The sequence below is a fragment of the Pinus tabuliformis genome, chromosome J (genome assembly GCF_031772625.1).
Source record: "Pinus tabuliformis cultivar Carrire ecotype Pingquan chromosome J, CPIR1, whole genome shotgun sequence".
Lineage (NCBI taxonomy): Eukaryota > Viridiplantae > Streptophyta > Pinopsida > Pinales > Pinaceae > Pinus > Pinus tabuliformis.
The window spans coordinates 613,694,118-613,709,873 of record NC_142295.1 but is presented as its reverse complement, the minus strand read 5'-3'; the positions used below and the strand labels follow the sequence as shown (position 1 = coordinate 613,709,873).

General features: G+C 41.7%; 1 protein-coding gene across 1 annotated transcript; it reads right to left on the bottom strand.

Annotated features, from left to right (window-relative positions):
• Positions 1 to 7,097: 7,097 nt before the first annotated feature.
• LOC149228452 (uncharacterized) lies at positions 7,098 to 7,517 on the bottom strand. Its single transcript, XM_089380784.1, has one exon. It carries the CDS (start codon positions 7,515 to 7,517, stop codon positions 7,098 to 7,100), a length of 420 nt encoding a protein of 139 aa, XP_089236910.1.
• Between the last annotated feature and the right edge of the window lie 8,239 nt (positions 7,518 to 15,756).

Below are 15,756 nucleotides of genomic sequence, written 5' to 3'. Positions count from 1 at the left end.
ACAAGCAAAGGCAAACTCATCCCCAAGAGTGTAGTATCACTTGAGAATTTGTATGAATTGCGAAACTATTTTTAGGGGGCTGTGAATGCTAAAACCCATAGCTCGACATTGTCGTACAAATAGATCAATTTGAGAATGGAAAAATATCTGAAGTTTGTGAATCTCAGTACAGGTTGTACGTCACAAGAGTGGCAAGATTTTATCCTCCATTTCAAAGAGTACCGTTATGTATTCATGTGGGTGTACGATGATATTAAGATACACGACACACAAATAATCTAGCACGTCATATCGATCAAGGAAGGGGCCAAGCCTTTTCAACAGAAGTTGAGGAAAGTTCATCCATCACTTGAGTCCCTCATACAGAAAGAACTGAACAAGTTGCTACATGCTCAGATCATCTATAAAGTGTGACATTCAACGTGGGTGTCCAACTTAGTCCTGGTCAAGAAGAAGTTCGGGGAGATGTGCTTGTGTGTAAATTTCTATAATCTCAATCATGCCTCGAAGAAGGAAAACTACCCAGTGTCATCCATGGAGCATATATTGCGGACACTATCTACAACAGAGATGTTTTCTTTGCTTGACGGATTTTTAGGAAACAACCAGGTTCTGGTAGCAGATCTTAACAGACTCAAAACTACCTTCTGTACCAAGTGGGGTACGTTTGCATTTCACAGAATTTCATTTGGGTTAGTTAATTCAGGTGTAACATTTCAATGCACAATAGACATCACCTTCTCTGGGCTTATCAAACAGAGCATAGTGGTCTACCTTAATGATGTAACAGTCTTCCCAAGGCAATGGTCAGACCACCTACGCCATCTCAAGAGGATTTTCGAGCGATGTTGGAAATACGGGATATCCTTGATTCCCGAGAAGAGCATCTTTGCAGTGTCTAAGGCTAACCTACTAGGACACACCATTTCCAAAAGTGGGATCAAGGTAGATCTAGACAAAGTTCAGACCATCACGTAGATTCCATATCCCATGAATAAGAAAGACATGCAGTCTTTCTTGGGAAGGATCAACTTCATCAAGAAATTTCATATTTGATTATGCTCAGATTGTTAAACCCATACAGGAGATGGCCAATAAGGATGCAATATACAGTTGGGGAAAGAGGGAAAAGGATGCATTCACCCATATAAAGAAAGTAATAGCATATGAACCAACATTATACAACCCAAACTTCAACAAAGATTTTTTCTCTACAATTTTTTTTTTCAACACTTCACTCGCTACGTTGCTCACTCAGAAGGACGAGTTGAACAATGAGAGACCCATATCCTTCATGAGTGCAAGCCTGCAGGGACTGAAACTCAACTATGATGCCATGGAAAAAAAAGCTTATGTAGTGTACAAGGAAGTGAATAATTTTAGACTGTACTTGTTAAAAAACCACTGCATTATCTTTGTGCCACACCCAGCAGTTAGATAATTTCTTGTTTAGCAAGAGCTAGGTGAGAGAATGGTGAACTGGATGACAGGACTGCAAGAGTATGATCTTGACATCAAACCAGTTCATATCATCAAGGGTCACAATCTTTACAAACTAGCAGTAGAAATAGTTCATGCACAAGAGGAAGAAGAAGAGCTCGCAGACTGGGAGTAAGAAATAGAAATGTACAATGTTGAGTGGGCCTCTCCCACTTCACATAGAAAATATTGGTACACAGATGTGTGCCAGTACCTTGAGCATGGTACTGTGCCCTCTAATTTTTCTATGCAGAAGAAGAGGGAACTTTGACTAAAAGCTTTATCATACCACCTGATGCATGGGATGCTATACATAAAGCACCATAGTGGAGTATTGCTCAGGTGCTTGGAGGCACCAGATTCAGAAAAAAGTTTTACGTGATCTCCACGATAAACCTGCCAGGGGACACTTCACCGGTAACACCACAGCACACAAGGTTATGCAGGCCTATTTCTATTGGCCTGCATTATTCAAGGATGCACATGCCTACACCTAAAAGTGTTCAGTTTGTCAAAGGTTATCAACATAAATCGAAAGCCAGTAGCCCCACTACAACCTGTTGCAGTGAAAGAATCATTCCAACAATCAGGCTTGGATATCATTGGGAAATTTCCCCACATTCATTGAAGTAGCATTGCTATATTTTGAATACTACAGATTATTTCACCTGGTGGACATAAGCAGTTCCGCTGAAAAAAATGAATGATCAAGAAGTCATCAACTTCGTATAGAAGAATATCATTTCCAAGTTTGGCGTTCCTACATCACTTGTTTTTTATAATGAAACGTAATTTTCTTCGTTGAATCTTTATGACTTTGCATTGGAAAATGGTATCGTTTTGAAACATTCTGCCAATTACTATCCACAAGGCAATGGTGTTGCCAAATCCACAAACAAGAACCTCATTCGCATCATAAAAAAGACCATTTTCTCTGAGCAGTGAAATTGGCACTCCACTGTGGTGAATTCTTTATGGGCTGACCAAGTCACACTTAAGCCTACTCTGAATACTTCCCCTTACTTCCTAGTATATGGAAAGGAAGCCATCCTCTCGGAGAATATTTACTTTCTTGATCTCCTTTTGTCCCAAGAATCCCAAGGCAAGCCGTGTCTTTTAGTTCAGCATAAGATGGAAACATTGCACAAGATACATGAAGAAAGGATGAAAGAAAAAGAAAAAATTTCACTCCACCGAAACCATACCAAGAGATGGTTTGATAGAAAGTCTACAGGGAATAATAGCTTCAGTGTGGGTGACTTGGTCTTAAAGTGGGACAAATACCACAAGGATAAAGGCAATCACACTAAGTTTCAATCCTTGTGGATTGGCCCTTATAATGTCCATGAGAATATTGGCCAACACACGTATCATCTCCAATCATTTGATGGGAAGATTGACTCTCTCCTTGTCAATTGCCAAGAATTTAAATGTTATTTTCAATGATATTGGGGGCTACACCCCGCACTATGTACATAGTCATTTGATTGCTTATTGTTTTGTTTTCTTTTGGTTTTCTACTGTTTTGTTTCTATAAATATGTGTTGTGCCTTACTGCGTTCTGGATTCTGAATGTGTATGTGGCTAAAGTTCAAAAAGTCTTGTGACATTGCAACCCTTGGCTAGTCTTGTGTCTATCTTCTTTGTGTTTAGTTGTAACTTTTTACCAATGAAGTCTCGACGGAAAATATGATATTTCTGTAAGGAGAGCTTTGGTACAACCATGAACCTATGTCCAAGCTGGGAAACCTCATGCCTACACTCAGTTTTCTGCTTTGGTGTTTTCAAGCTTATCCAACTAGTAGAAATAGAGAAGGGGAAATCTAAACGAGAAAACCTGAATTAGAGGTATTTATATGCTTCTCTGAAGGAACAAACTCTCCTACTCTCAATAAGTCAAGATCACTCTTCTACCCAAAAATATATAAGTTCATATGCACAATTCTCTTTTGAAATAACAAAGGTGAAAGAAGAGAAAGGCTTCCTATGCAGAGAGGTGAAGCAAGAAACGCCATCAGGGTAATGTCTAGGCTTACTGGTACTGGAGAAATGCTTGTGTTCCCATGTGAATTTTCGAGGGTATTGTCCAAGTTTGCTGGCAGTGGAGCAACACCAGAGATGAAAAAATATACTTTGAAAATATTAATCTCGTGAGCTAAACTACCCTTCCCAACTTGAAACACTGTGATCTGGTTGAATCTTATGTCATGTTTAACAGAGAAGGCACAAGGCGAACCATGTTTTCCCATGGGGTAAGTGGAGAAACCGAAGTGATCTTCATGATGAATCAATACTCTTGAAGGAACAAGGCCCTAAACTAAAAATGAACCAAGACAGAGAAGTTGGTATTTAACTAGTGTGTCGCTAGGTGTTGTAGCGGCTGCAACACCCTCCAAAATGTTGGCTTGCACTCAAATTTTGGAGCCTTCCTTGGTTTTTCCTTGATGGTTGCAAACACTTGAGCTTATTCCATGAGCTCCTTCAAAGTCTTTCCACCCCTTCTTTTTTCTTGATCAACTGTCGTCTTTTGGCATGTTTGATTACTTTATCATGCTTATGGTCTGTTTCTGGTTATTTTGAAGGTTTGTCTTTATGTATTTGAGTTTTCCTAGATATGTAAACATAGGTCACACTCATACACAATTTTTTAAGCACTGTCGCAATAGTGTCATCACGACCGCCCCAAGGTCTATCTCAAGTGTCACAGTTACCGCTTTTATTTCTAGATAGTATCACAGAGGGTGATACCTTGTCTTGTTGTTCTAGTGGTTTGTGTTGTCGTGTCATTGAAGTATGCTAAGTGTGTGATAAGAATATCAATTCCCTCACATGTTTACTTTCCTCGCACACTTAGCCATTTTCCTAAAAATCCTTCCAACTGGACAACTCTCTTTCACCACACCCAAACTGAGTTGCACACTGCGCAGTCTCAACCCTCAGTGATGTTGCTCTGCTTCCTAGAACTTCACAATGTGTAGCCACTGTCTGTTGGCTTATATGGGCTTAACCCAGGTTCGGAAGAATTATTTAGCCAAACAAATCCTGCAACTACCGGCCCTTTTGGCAACATCCCGCGAAGCGTGGACTGAGGTCTCACCTGAGGTGGCAAGGGAGGGTGATAGAACCAAGTTTCCGCACTCTGGGGATGTCTTGGATGTGGTTTGGGGCTCACGTGCTATTCTGTAGCCTCCCGCTACACTAGCTCCACGTAGATCGGAATACCTTTATTGCGTTTATTACAGATTGAATCACTTATTATTGGTTTGGTCTTTAAGCAAACATTTATTACTTTTGGTTACTTCGCACATCAAGATTAATCTAGTTTACATAAATTCAACCATAGCAAATGCAGATTCAAATCTTCCAAAGAACTACTTTCCTTTCAGAGCCCATTGCATTCCATCTTCCAAAGAACTACTTTCCCTCATAGAGCCCTGCTCTATTTATACTCTCCCTTGGCCCGCGATCCCTCCGCGAGCTGACTCTATTACTATTTCCTTACATTATTTTTGGGCAGACTACCCTTTGACTCAACCTTCTAAAGTCCACGCTCCACACTTTCCGTGGAGTCTTTTACCCTAATATTACCCAAAATTCTGGGCTTCGCACCCCATACTCATTCCGCGGGGCTTGCGCTACCCAACAGTCCCCCAACACAATCATCGTGACTCATCTCGAGTCACTTACTGGCATGGCTAGATGCTCAGCCTTAGCTTCGCAGTTCACCTTTCGTTGAGTGGCACTCATCATCTAGCTTCTCCTACTTTGTCTCCCGCAACACTTTTTCGGTTTCAGTGTTTCTACCCTTTCTTCACAACCGATGATGCTCATTCTGCTCTGCTCGGTTAACACAGAACACCCTATCCGAGGATTTTAGCGCGAGCGGGGTAGCCACATACAGACCTCCTAGTACCACTGTAGTCCTTTCTGATCGATGTATCTTCTCTTCGCACCATCCGCTACAACCTGTGTTGCAATTTTACAAGACTTTGGTTGTTGTCTACCGGATCCCACTCGTCGAGAACCATCAGAGGCAACGTAGTGACTGCATCTTTACCCATGGTCACTGTCTGTCCCTCCTTTTGTGGTTCTATTGTAACGCGCCATCCTGCCCCTAGGTGGGGTGACGACATCCGAACCAATTCTACTTCGCATTCCCTGTTTTTCAAGTCATCCCTTGCTAGTAATACTGCAGCCTACGGGAGACCCGCAGCTGGCAATACCAGATTCCTTAGAGAGTCCTACCCTCCCTTTGGCCAGATTACTACCTCCATGCACTTGCTGGGTGTAGAGATGCTGAACAGCTCCATCTGTATTTCCAAAGCATAGGTTGCCCAGCAGATTCCCCATGGTGATTTATAAGCCATGCGAACTTCAAATGCTTAGATTGCCTCTCATTTAACCTTCTTGTGTGAAATCTGTCGTCGATCATTTCATATCTGGTTCGTACTGTGGCTCTTAATTGCTCGCCACCTGCTCCCTTTTGCCATAATGCAAACATCTTGTCATGAACAGTGGTATTAACGGTCATCATTTCTTAGAGCGGTGCACCCACATGGCTCTATCCATGGAACCACGCACCTGATTGTTGGCCAATTATACATGTAACCTGATACTGATGCATATTTTCCTCAGACTACTTTATCATCCCTCGCTCTCTTTCAACTAGTCAGAGCAGTGAGACTCTTCGTGGAACGGTTAGTCAAGCGTTCGGCCTGCCTGTATAGAGCTTTAGGCGATTGCCATTCACTCTTCTTGGGAAGGGGTCTCCGTTGAGCTTAGCCAGCTGAACTGCACCCCCATCAGTTACTTCTTTAACGACATAAGGCCCCAACCAATTCATACGGATTTTACCTGGGAATTTCTCGAACTTACTGTCATATAATAATATGAGGTCATCCCTCTTTAACGTGCGCACCTTGATATGGCGATCATGCAATGCTTTCTTGCGCTATTTCTGTACCTGCTGATGAAATCCCACCAGAAATCATTCTTCATCCAATTCATCAAGTTGTGCGAGCCTTTCCCCCAAAGCCTCACGATCTGCCATTCCTGTAGGCTACCATAATCCATAGGCTGGTAACGATATACTCCATCGGCATCACGACCTCCTTACCATAGACTAGTCGAAACAGTGTCTGGCCTATCAACTTTTTGCACGTGGTTTGGTATGCCCATAGCACAACAGGGATGCACAAGTCCCAATTGTTCTGTCATGCATTGTAGATCTTAGTCAGCGCGGTTTCCAAATTTTTGTTGAATGCCTCAATGGTCCCATTTTCTTGCGGATGGTATGGCGTGCTTTGTTGGTGATATATTTGGACTTCCTCAATAATCACGCTGATGGTTTTGTTTAAAAATTGCATTCCTGGATCAATCATGAGAATCTTAGGACACCCAAACCTGATCAACATATTCTCAAGCAAGAACTTTTCCGCTATCACGATCGTGCAATCCTTAACTAGCTGTGCTTTTGTCCATCAGGTCAAGTATTCGGTCACAGTGATGATATAGCACGCACCTATCTTCCCTCGTGGTTCAATAGGCCCAACGAAGTCAATCACCCATTTCTCAAATGGCTATAGCATCACCTGTGGCTGAAATGGAATTTCATCCCTTCATGACGGCTTGTCTGTTCGTTGGCATACATCGCAGGCCCGACAATATGCTTTTGAATCTTGATGTAGGGTGGGCCACCATAATCTGATGCAAAGAACCTTCTGGGCTATGGTGTGACTCGCATAATGTCCGCCAGCAACCCCTCCATGTTCTTCAGCAAGGATCTGTTCTTGCTCAAACTCTGGTACATATCGGCGTAATATCTCATCATGGCCCATTTTGTAGAGACGGCTGATAATCATAGTGAAATATGCTGCTCGTGTCACCAATTCCTTCTTTTGTTGCACAAAATATCCCTGCGGCGCAGTCCCGGTAGTCAAAAAATAGATTATATCTTCAAATTGGCCATCTGCAATGCGCACTGCATACAATTGGGCATCCGGGAGTCCTTCTTCAAGGTTCGTGGGTTCCTCGCCCATCTCAATCTAGGATAAGTGATCTAGACACGCATTCAGACATCCTAGCTTTACAACAACCTCAAAATCATATTCTTGAAACAACAGCAACCATCGACAGATGCATCCCCACAATATAGGCTTATTCACTAGGTATTTTAGCGCAGAGTGATGAGTATACATCTTAAAATGTCCTCCAAGAAAATAGTGACGATACTTCTGGAGTGCGTACACCATCGCCAATCCCTCTCACTCAGTAGTAGAGTAATTTTTCTCAGCTTTTGACAACCTTCGACTTGCAAATGCAATCAGGTGGTCAACTCCATCCACGCCTTCCTAAGTAAGTACTGCTCCTAATGCAATACATGATGCGTCGACATGCACGTGGAACTCCAAGTCCCATTTTGGAAAGATCAAGATAGGGGTAGATGCCATTTTTTCCTTTGGCAATTCCAAGCTTTTGTTACATTCCTTGTTCCAGCAATCCGTGGCATCCTTTTTTAACAATTGTTCCATTGGAGCCGTGATCTGGGCGTAACCTTTTATGAACTTCCAATAGTACCTCGTGTGTCCTAGCATAGCATGGAGCTATTTGACACTGCGCAGTTCTTGCAGACCTAATATGACAACGATCTTTGCTGGATCCACCATCAGGCCTTGTCTACAAACTATGTGACCCAGCAAGTTCCCGAAAGGAACAAGGAACATACACATTTTTAGATTGAGCACAATCTGGTGTCGACAACAGGTATCTAGCATTAATCGTAAGCTCTCAATATGTTTCTTAACTAGGCCAAAGACGGTCCAATCGTCAAGATAGACTTCCAAGAATTTATGTATGAATTCCTTGAATGTAGCTACCACAATGCGGGAAAATATTGCCGACGCGTTCTTCAGCCCGAATGGCATCACTGTATACTGAAAGCAACCCCATTCCATAGCAAACGTTGTCGTGTTTTGATCCTATGGTGCGATCTTGATCTGATGGTATCCAGAGAACCCATCTGTAAAGGAATACGCTTCCTGCCCACCCACATTTTCTAAGACTTCATCGATAAAAGGTGTGGGAAATGGATCGTTAACACAAGCATCATTGAGTTTCCATAGATCCACGCAGATGCGGATCTCACCCTTCTGTTTCTTCTCCTGTACCACCATGGACTTACCCAATCGAACTCCTTGATTGGTTCAATGATCTCGGCTGCCAGCATCTTGTCCAGCTCTTCTCGTACTTTTGCTTTATATTTTGGATTCAATCGGTAAGGTCACTGATTTACTAGCTTCGCGTCAGGTTTCAAGGTTATCTTCATCATTCCTAGTTCACCCTGAATCCTTTTTAGCTCCATAATCTTAGTAGGGAAGAGGTCTCGATACTCCCTGAGTAGCTCGACGACTTTTTCCACGATAGCGTCATCCCAATAATCCCAAAGCATAGCATACTTTGGTTCTTCCTTTGTTCTGATATTCACTTGCTTCATTTTTAATGGTGCTACGATGTCTAGATCTTATATTTCGGGGCCGAGCACTTATCAACTTCCTTCAGATTCTGGTATACTGATGTCGCGTGGATCATCCTTGTCCCCTTCTGCTTTTGCATTATAACATTCCAAGGCCCGGCTCAGCTGTCGCGACCAGTCTGGTTGCACAACTTCTTTCGATTCAAGTGGCAACGTGAAAATTGTGGTCTTTACTAGCTTTAACGCGTCATCCACTGTATCCATCCATTGATCCTCAAAAAGAAATGTTGACAGAAACCTTTCGCGCAAGATATCCCACTCACCTGTGCCACATCGGAGCTCTGTTTCGGTATACCAATTCCTTGGGATGACATCTAAGGTATGATAAAAAAGGTGCACCTATTCTAGTTGCGGCTCTTTGCCATAGGCTTTGGTCCATTTGCTCAGATGCATGTGCGGATTTTCTCGTCCATCATATTTCTCCTTTAGTTGGAGTGTTGGCTTCCCGAATCGTATCTGGATCATGCACTTACAACTTTTCCAATCTGCGAAAGTGCCTTCATGGGTACCCCACCATCTCTCCGATGTCGCACGCAAGGCCCATTTAAATGCCTCAAATCACTAGTACTTTGGTACTGCGCTCTCAAACTTCTCCAAGAATACATTTACTACTATGAGCTTGTCATATACCAGCAGCTCTTAGTCCTAATATTTAATGTAGTATATGGATTTTGTTAGCATATTACATCTTGACGTAGTTGCTCCGTTCATTCTGTTCTGCCATTGCTCGTCTTCTTCCTCCGAATCATCATTGTATGGTTCCACGTAACCCTATGAAGTTCTTCGTTCCTCCATTAACTTACCCTTTATTGGCCTTTGTGCAGTAATTTGGTAGATACAATCCAAGGGTTCGTCCTGCTCGTCGTTGTGCATACGATCTGTGTAAATGGGTCCCTTGGTTAGATCTAGCGGAACAACTACGTGGTGCAACCTTTTCTCAAATATCATATCCTTGTGCTTGAAATTAATAATCCCATTGATGTTGATGGCCCAGTCTATTCCAAACAACACAGGGTACGGGCTTTTCTCGTCCACTATCTCAATAACTTCAAAATCTGTTCTAGTGCTTGCACCATCCAAGTGTATGGTGATTCCTTGCAACCTACCCAAGGGCAAGATCTTTTGCTGATTTTCCATCCATAATTAGATCGGAGACCATTGGAGTGGGGGCTTGTCGATACACTCCCACGTCTACTTGGGCAGGATGTTTTCATCCAAACCGAGGTCCAGAATGACCTGATCCATCTCATAGTCACCAATCTGCGCTGTTAACCATATTTTGTGTCCAGTCCACGATGTATGGCTCCCCTTTCATCGGACTATGCGAGGTTCTCCCCATCTTGCGTATTTGTTAATTAGCTCCTGCAATCCTTTCATTGCGCTATTATTGCGAAGTAACTTGGTGCAAGTTTCTATGAAAGTTGTTAACCTTGAGGGACCTTTATACGGTTCATACTAATCTCCTTCTGAGACTGCACCGCTCCTTAGTACCGTATTCACTTTAGGTTCTTCATCGCATGGGTTGGCCCTTATCATCTGGACATTTTGTGTCATCGTAGGAGGTGCCTTCCTTTTGTCATGAATCTGTGCTAGTAACAAAGGGAAATCTAGCAGTTCATGGTTGATTTGTTCGCAATAGGGACAGGATACTCGAGTTGGATTTGTGCAATCCTATGCGTAGTGTCCTAGTCCTCCACAATTGTAACAAATTAGCTATCCTCAACCCCTTCCTGGTCCCATTCTGCCCTGTCCTAGACCCCGTCCTTGGAATCCACCGCGTGCAAATGTTGCAACTAGATTTTGACCTCATCCCATAGTCTGTATTCGATAGGCAGATGCCTTCTCTACCAACATTCAACAATCTCTGTCCTCGTGACCCACCACTCTACAAAAGTTACACAAGGGTTGGTGGGGAGTTTTATTGTATTTGGGCAACAAGTGGCAATTATCCATGTTGTGTTTTCCTCCTACTTGATAGATTGCCCACCAGAGCAAGGCGATCACGCTCGACCTTGCCTATGCCTCTAGTCACAATGGTGCTAGTCCCCTCGTGACCACAAGGTTTACCGCGACTGGACAATGGTCTTTATCATGTCCCTAGCCCCTACACTTGATGCACCAAACTTCTTCCTAAACTTCCAGTGCCTGATCTTGTTTTAACTTCTGTATTTTCAAACACAAGGTTTGGACTTGCGCTTGGATTTTCTGAACTCCCAACCCTGGGTCCTATACCAGGGTTTCTTGTAGCCGCATTGTTGCCTCCAACGCTTCTACTTGGGTTGAGATCTTCTGTTGTGACAAAGATGATTTTAGATATGGCATTAATGATGCGATAAACCAAGTGCGGTGTTGTGCATCCGTTAGGGTCATGTTGGCTTCGCGAATAGTTCTTTTTAACCTCTGATCCAGATCCCATGGGGTCTCACCAGGCATCATCGTGATTTCTTTGAATCCTATGACCGACTGTGACTCTGATTTTGGCTGGCTGAACTCCTTTTTTAACTCTGTGTAGATGTCCACTATTCCTGTCGTTGGGTTGGTGCCCGAATACTTCATATACCATGTTAGCGCTTGGTCCTACAATGTGATGACTAAGACGGCTTTCTTGATATCATCATTTGTGATCTGTTGCGTGTTCCATACTGAATTCAATACAAACCAAAAAATTTCTGGATCTTCACTTCCTGCTCCCTTGAATATTGGTAACTGGATGGCGCTCACCATTACTACCGTCCTGATCCTTTGTCGTACTTTCCTCTAGCGTCCCTGCCTTTCACATCAGACACCCCTTAGGTAGATCCTGGTCTAGGCAATGGAACCATTTGTTGGCTTATATGGGCTTAACCTAGGTTCGGAAGAATTATTTAGCCAAACAAATCCCACAGCTACCGACCCTTTCGAAAATAGCCCGCAAAGCACGAACTGAGGTCTTACCCAAGGTAGCAAGGGAGGGTTCTGGAACTAGGTTTCCGCACCCTGGGGACGTCTTGGATGTGGTTTGGGGCTCGCGCACTATTCTGCAGCCTCACGTTACGCTAGCTCTGCGTAGATTAGAATATCTTTATCATGTTTATTACATATTGAATCACTTATTATTGGTTTGGTATTTAAGCAAACATTTACTACTTTGGTTACTTTGCACATCAAGATTAACCCAGTTCACATAAATTCAACCGTAGAAAATGCAGAAATCATAACAGTATGTTTATCATAAAAGAGTACAGTCGCAAGCAACACAAAATTCATAAGAAACTTATCTTTATTATCAATCTTCCATAATACATCCAGATCCACCCTGCACACTCAGATGCAAGGGTCCGCGTACACAGCTGCGGACTTTCCAAGCCTCTGTGCACACAGCTGCAGAGCCTCTACCTTCTATCCTACTCCCTCGACTCGGACTTACAGACGCTTTCAAAATATTTCCTTTTAGAGCCCATTACATTCCATCTTCCAAAGAACTACTTTCCCTCATAGAGCCCTGCTCTATTTATACTTTCCCTAGGCTCGCGATCCCTCTGCGAGTCAACTCTATTCCTATTTCTTTACATTATGTTTTGGCGGACTACCCTTTGACTCAACCTTCTAAAGTTCGCACTCCATGCTTTCCTCAGAGTCTTTTACCCTAATATTACCCAAAATTCTAGGCTTCGCACCCCATACTTGCTTCGCGGGGCTTGCGCTACCCAACACTATCCCACAGGGATGTTTCTCTACACAATTCCAGAGTTGAGTAGCCTACCTTCCTCCTTAAAATTGCTCAGAAGTTGTCTCAAGCCTAATCTAAACTGTATATTTCGCAAGATCATTCATCAACCCTCCTCCCTGCCTATGGGAACCCTGCAATGCATAAAGACCCAAGAATTCCTTACATCCCAAAACTCTGTAGAAGTGTTCCCTAGTGTCCTCCCATAGTTAAGACTCGTTGATCCCAAAAACTGCACAAATCTATCCTATCTAGTTCCTCTGCTTCCAAGTCCTACCTTCCCTTAGAAAACTATGCAGACCTGCTTCCCAAGGTCGCTCCTTGCAGCTGCCATTGATGATCTCAAGTGAAAAATCCTGCCCCCTGTGGCCTCTTTGCAATTTTTCCCTGCAGTGAAGATTGTGCTAAGGAGTTCCTCAACCAATCCTGAGTTGCGCTCTGCACTATCTCATTGACCAGTCTCCCTCCCTGTCACCTCAAACTACGCAATGTGTAGTTACTAGGTCCTCTTTCCCAGTTTGTAATTTGTCCCAAGACCAATCCATGGATAAAAACGCATCATCTTATATTGGGGGTTTTGGAGTTGATGTTGTCCCGTTATGAGTCAATTGCAGGAACAGGGACACTGTTAGATCATGGTGAGATGATGAAGGAAATGAAGAAGGAGAAAACATGCTAGAAGACTCACTTGTAGCTAGATGACAAAAGAAGCTTATCAAGAACAAGTAAAGGGAACACATACATGAAAACTCCTTTCAAGAATAAAGATTATTGAATACCCCACATCATCAAGTCCCGTGGAGGAGAAAATAAAGCACATCCAAGAACACATCTATCACTCAGCAGCAACAATAGATTGACATTGCCACCACAATAAGCCAATCCATGTCAGCAGTCTCATATCAAGTTGTGTCATGAGTTTTCAAAGGTCACATCATTATTATGGGCCATATCTGTTGTAAATCGAATGTAATGTAAAGTGAAAGTCCAACAGACACACATGAATATGAGAGTCCCGTCAGTTGAAAAGTCATAGGAAGTCGAACAATCATGAGGGTAGTCCAAGAGTCACAAGGGTCAAGCATCACCCTTGGTTATATATACTCCCCTCATTGTATGAGCAAGGATTTTTCACCTTGGCTCCTCCCACGAAGCATAGAGAGTTTTTAGTCAGTTCTTTGAGGAGCGAGGAGTGGCTCCAATGTCCCACTACTGGGGCTAGTGATGTATGATGTAAATATGTGTCTTTGAACTTTTTCTTAATAAAGAAGCCTGTTCAAGCTAGCATGTTTTCATGCATGTCTTGTGGATGTTTATAATATTATTCTTTTGGCATTTGTAATTCATATTTGTTGCACGTGTACTAAGATAGTTGAACTATTTCAGTTGTTTTAGTACTTACCTTGTTGGAAATGTGTTGTATTGGTTATCATTGTTGTCTCATCTTTGTGGACTACTCTACAAGGTACTAGATCGACCTTCCTCGCTTACTGGTTATAAGCACCTTCACATCCATTGTGGAAGAATCTACTGGATGGTGGAAGAATCTTCCCTTGTACTTCAATTTTAATGACTGCCGCATATATTGCGGACTATTCCACTAGATTCCATACATACCTTTTTGGTTCACGTGTGTCTCTTCCTGGGTGGTACTATTACCTCTATCTTAAAAGCTCACTTTACCCACCCCCCCGATCCTTGCAATAAGATAACCTAGACATAGTTATGTTATACACTCACCAAGCACATTCGTCTCACTTTTTGAAGATACCAGTGTAACACTCTCATGTGTTGAACAACAAGATCCGAGAAAAAGCCCTAAGTAAATGGAAACCGGGCCATCAGAATGGATGGGACTCCTACACCAAATGGTGTGAGGTCTAATTGGGACTTCATATTAGGGAGATCCCTTGAACGTTGGTGAATCCAGCACCATCAACAGAAGGACAAGAAATTTTCCAGAAGGCCACTACTACTAGCCACACCCTAGTGATTGCATGACCTCCACTATATTTTACACCATTTTTCCAAATATAAAATCAATAAGACTTTAAATTTCAACACAAGAGTTACACATATTCCAAATGCGTTTCATATATCATTACAAAATCATTGTAATTTTTTTTAATATCTCAACATTAATCCTTAGCCAAAGATAAATTTAAGAGTTACTTACATTAGAAACAAATTGACTATTTCTCATAGTCACATGTTTAAATTGTAAATTAAGTTATATGTTTAAATATCAGTAATTAATATCCATTACACACTTCCTTACCTCCCTCAAAATATTATAAATCACTAAAATAAGTTCTATCTTTAAATCTTAGTGTTGTATCTTTTTCTAAATCCTTGGGTAGGTAATGATTTGGATAGCATCACATGTACATTTCTATAGTAAAAAAGAAATAAAATTAGCTTTGAAAACAAAATAGTTATGAAAACCTTCAAACTTTTCACACGGTTTCACTTGCTTAATTAAAATATCATGATTCTATGGAAACTAAGAATATGCAAATTTATTTAAAACAATAACCTCAACCCAAATACTATAGCCAATGCACAACTTCTATGATATAAACACAATTTTATAGGAAGAAGAAACTTATATGTAGATAATTCATGTACAAATAATAATACATAATCTTTTAGCATAATCAACCATGAAATAATATTTGAATGCACAAGAATTGTTTTAGTAAATAGTGAAAATGATAAAATGATTTTAGTTTCACTCAAAATATAAATGGGTTGAATTTACCCACTTATTGTAAGTCAAATAAAAAAAATATTTGTGCATTCTTATGATTCCAAAAGGGTTACTATTTGGTATTTTTGAAAGTGAAGCTATGCCAACAAACGTGAATTTAGTTTTGCACAAAACATAAATGGGTTGAATTTATCCATTGAGAATGGACCAAAGGAAAATACACATGTATTCCCATGATTTTATAAGGGTTACTATTTTTAGAAAGTGAAGTTCAATATTATTTTCTCAATATGTATTTCCTTGATTTTGAACACCAATCCCAACTTAACT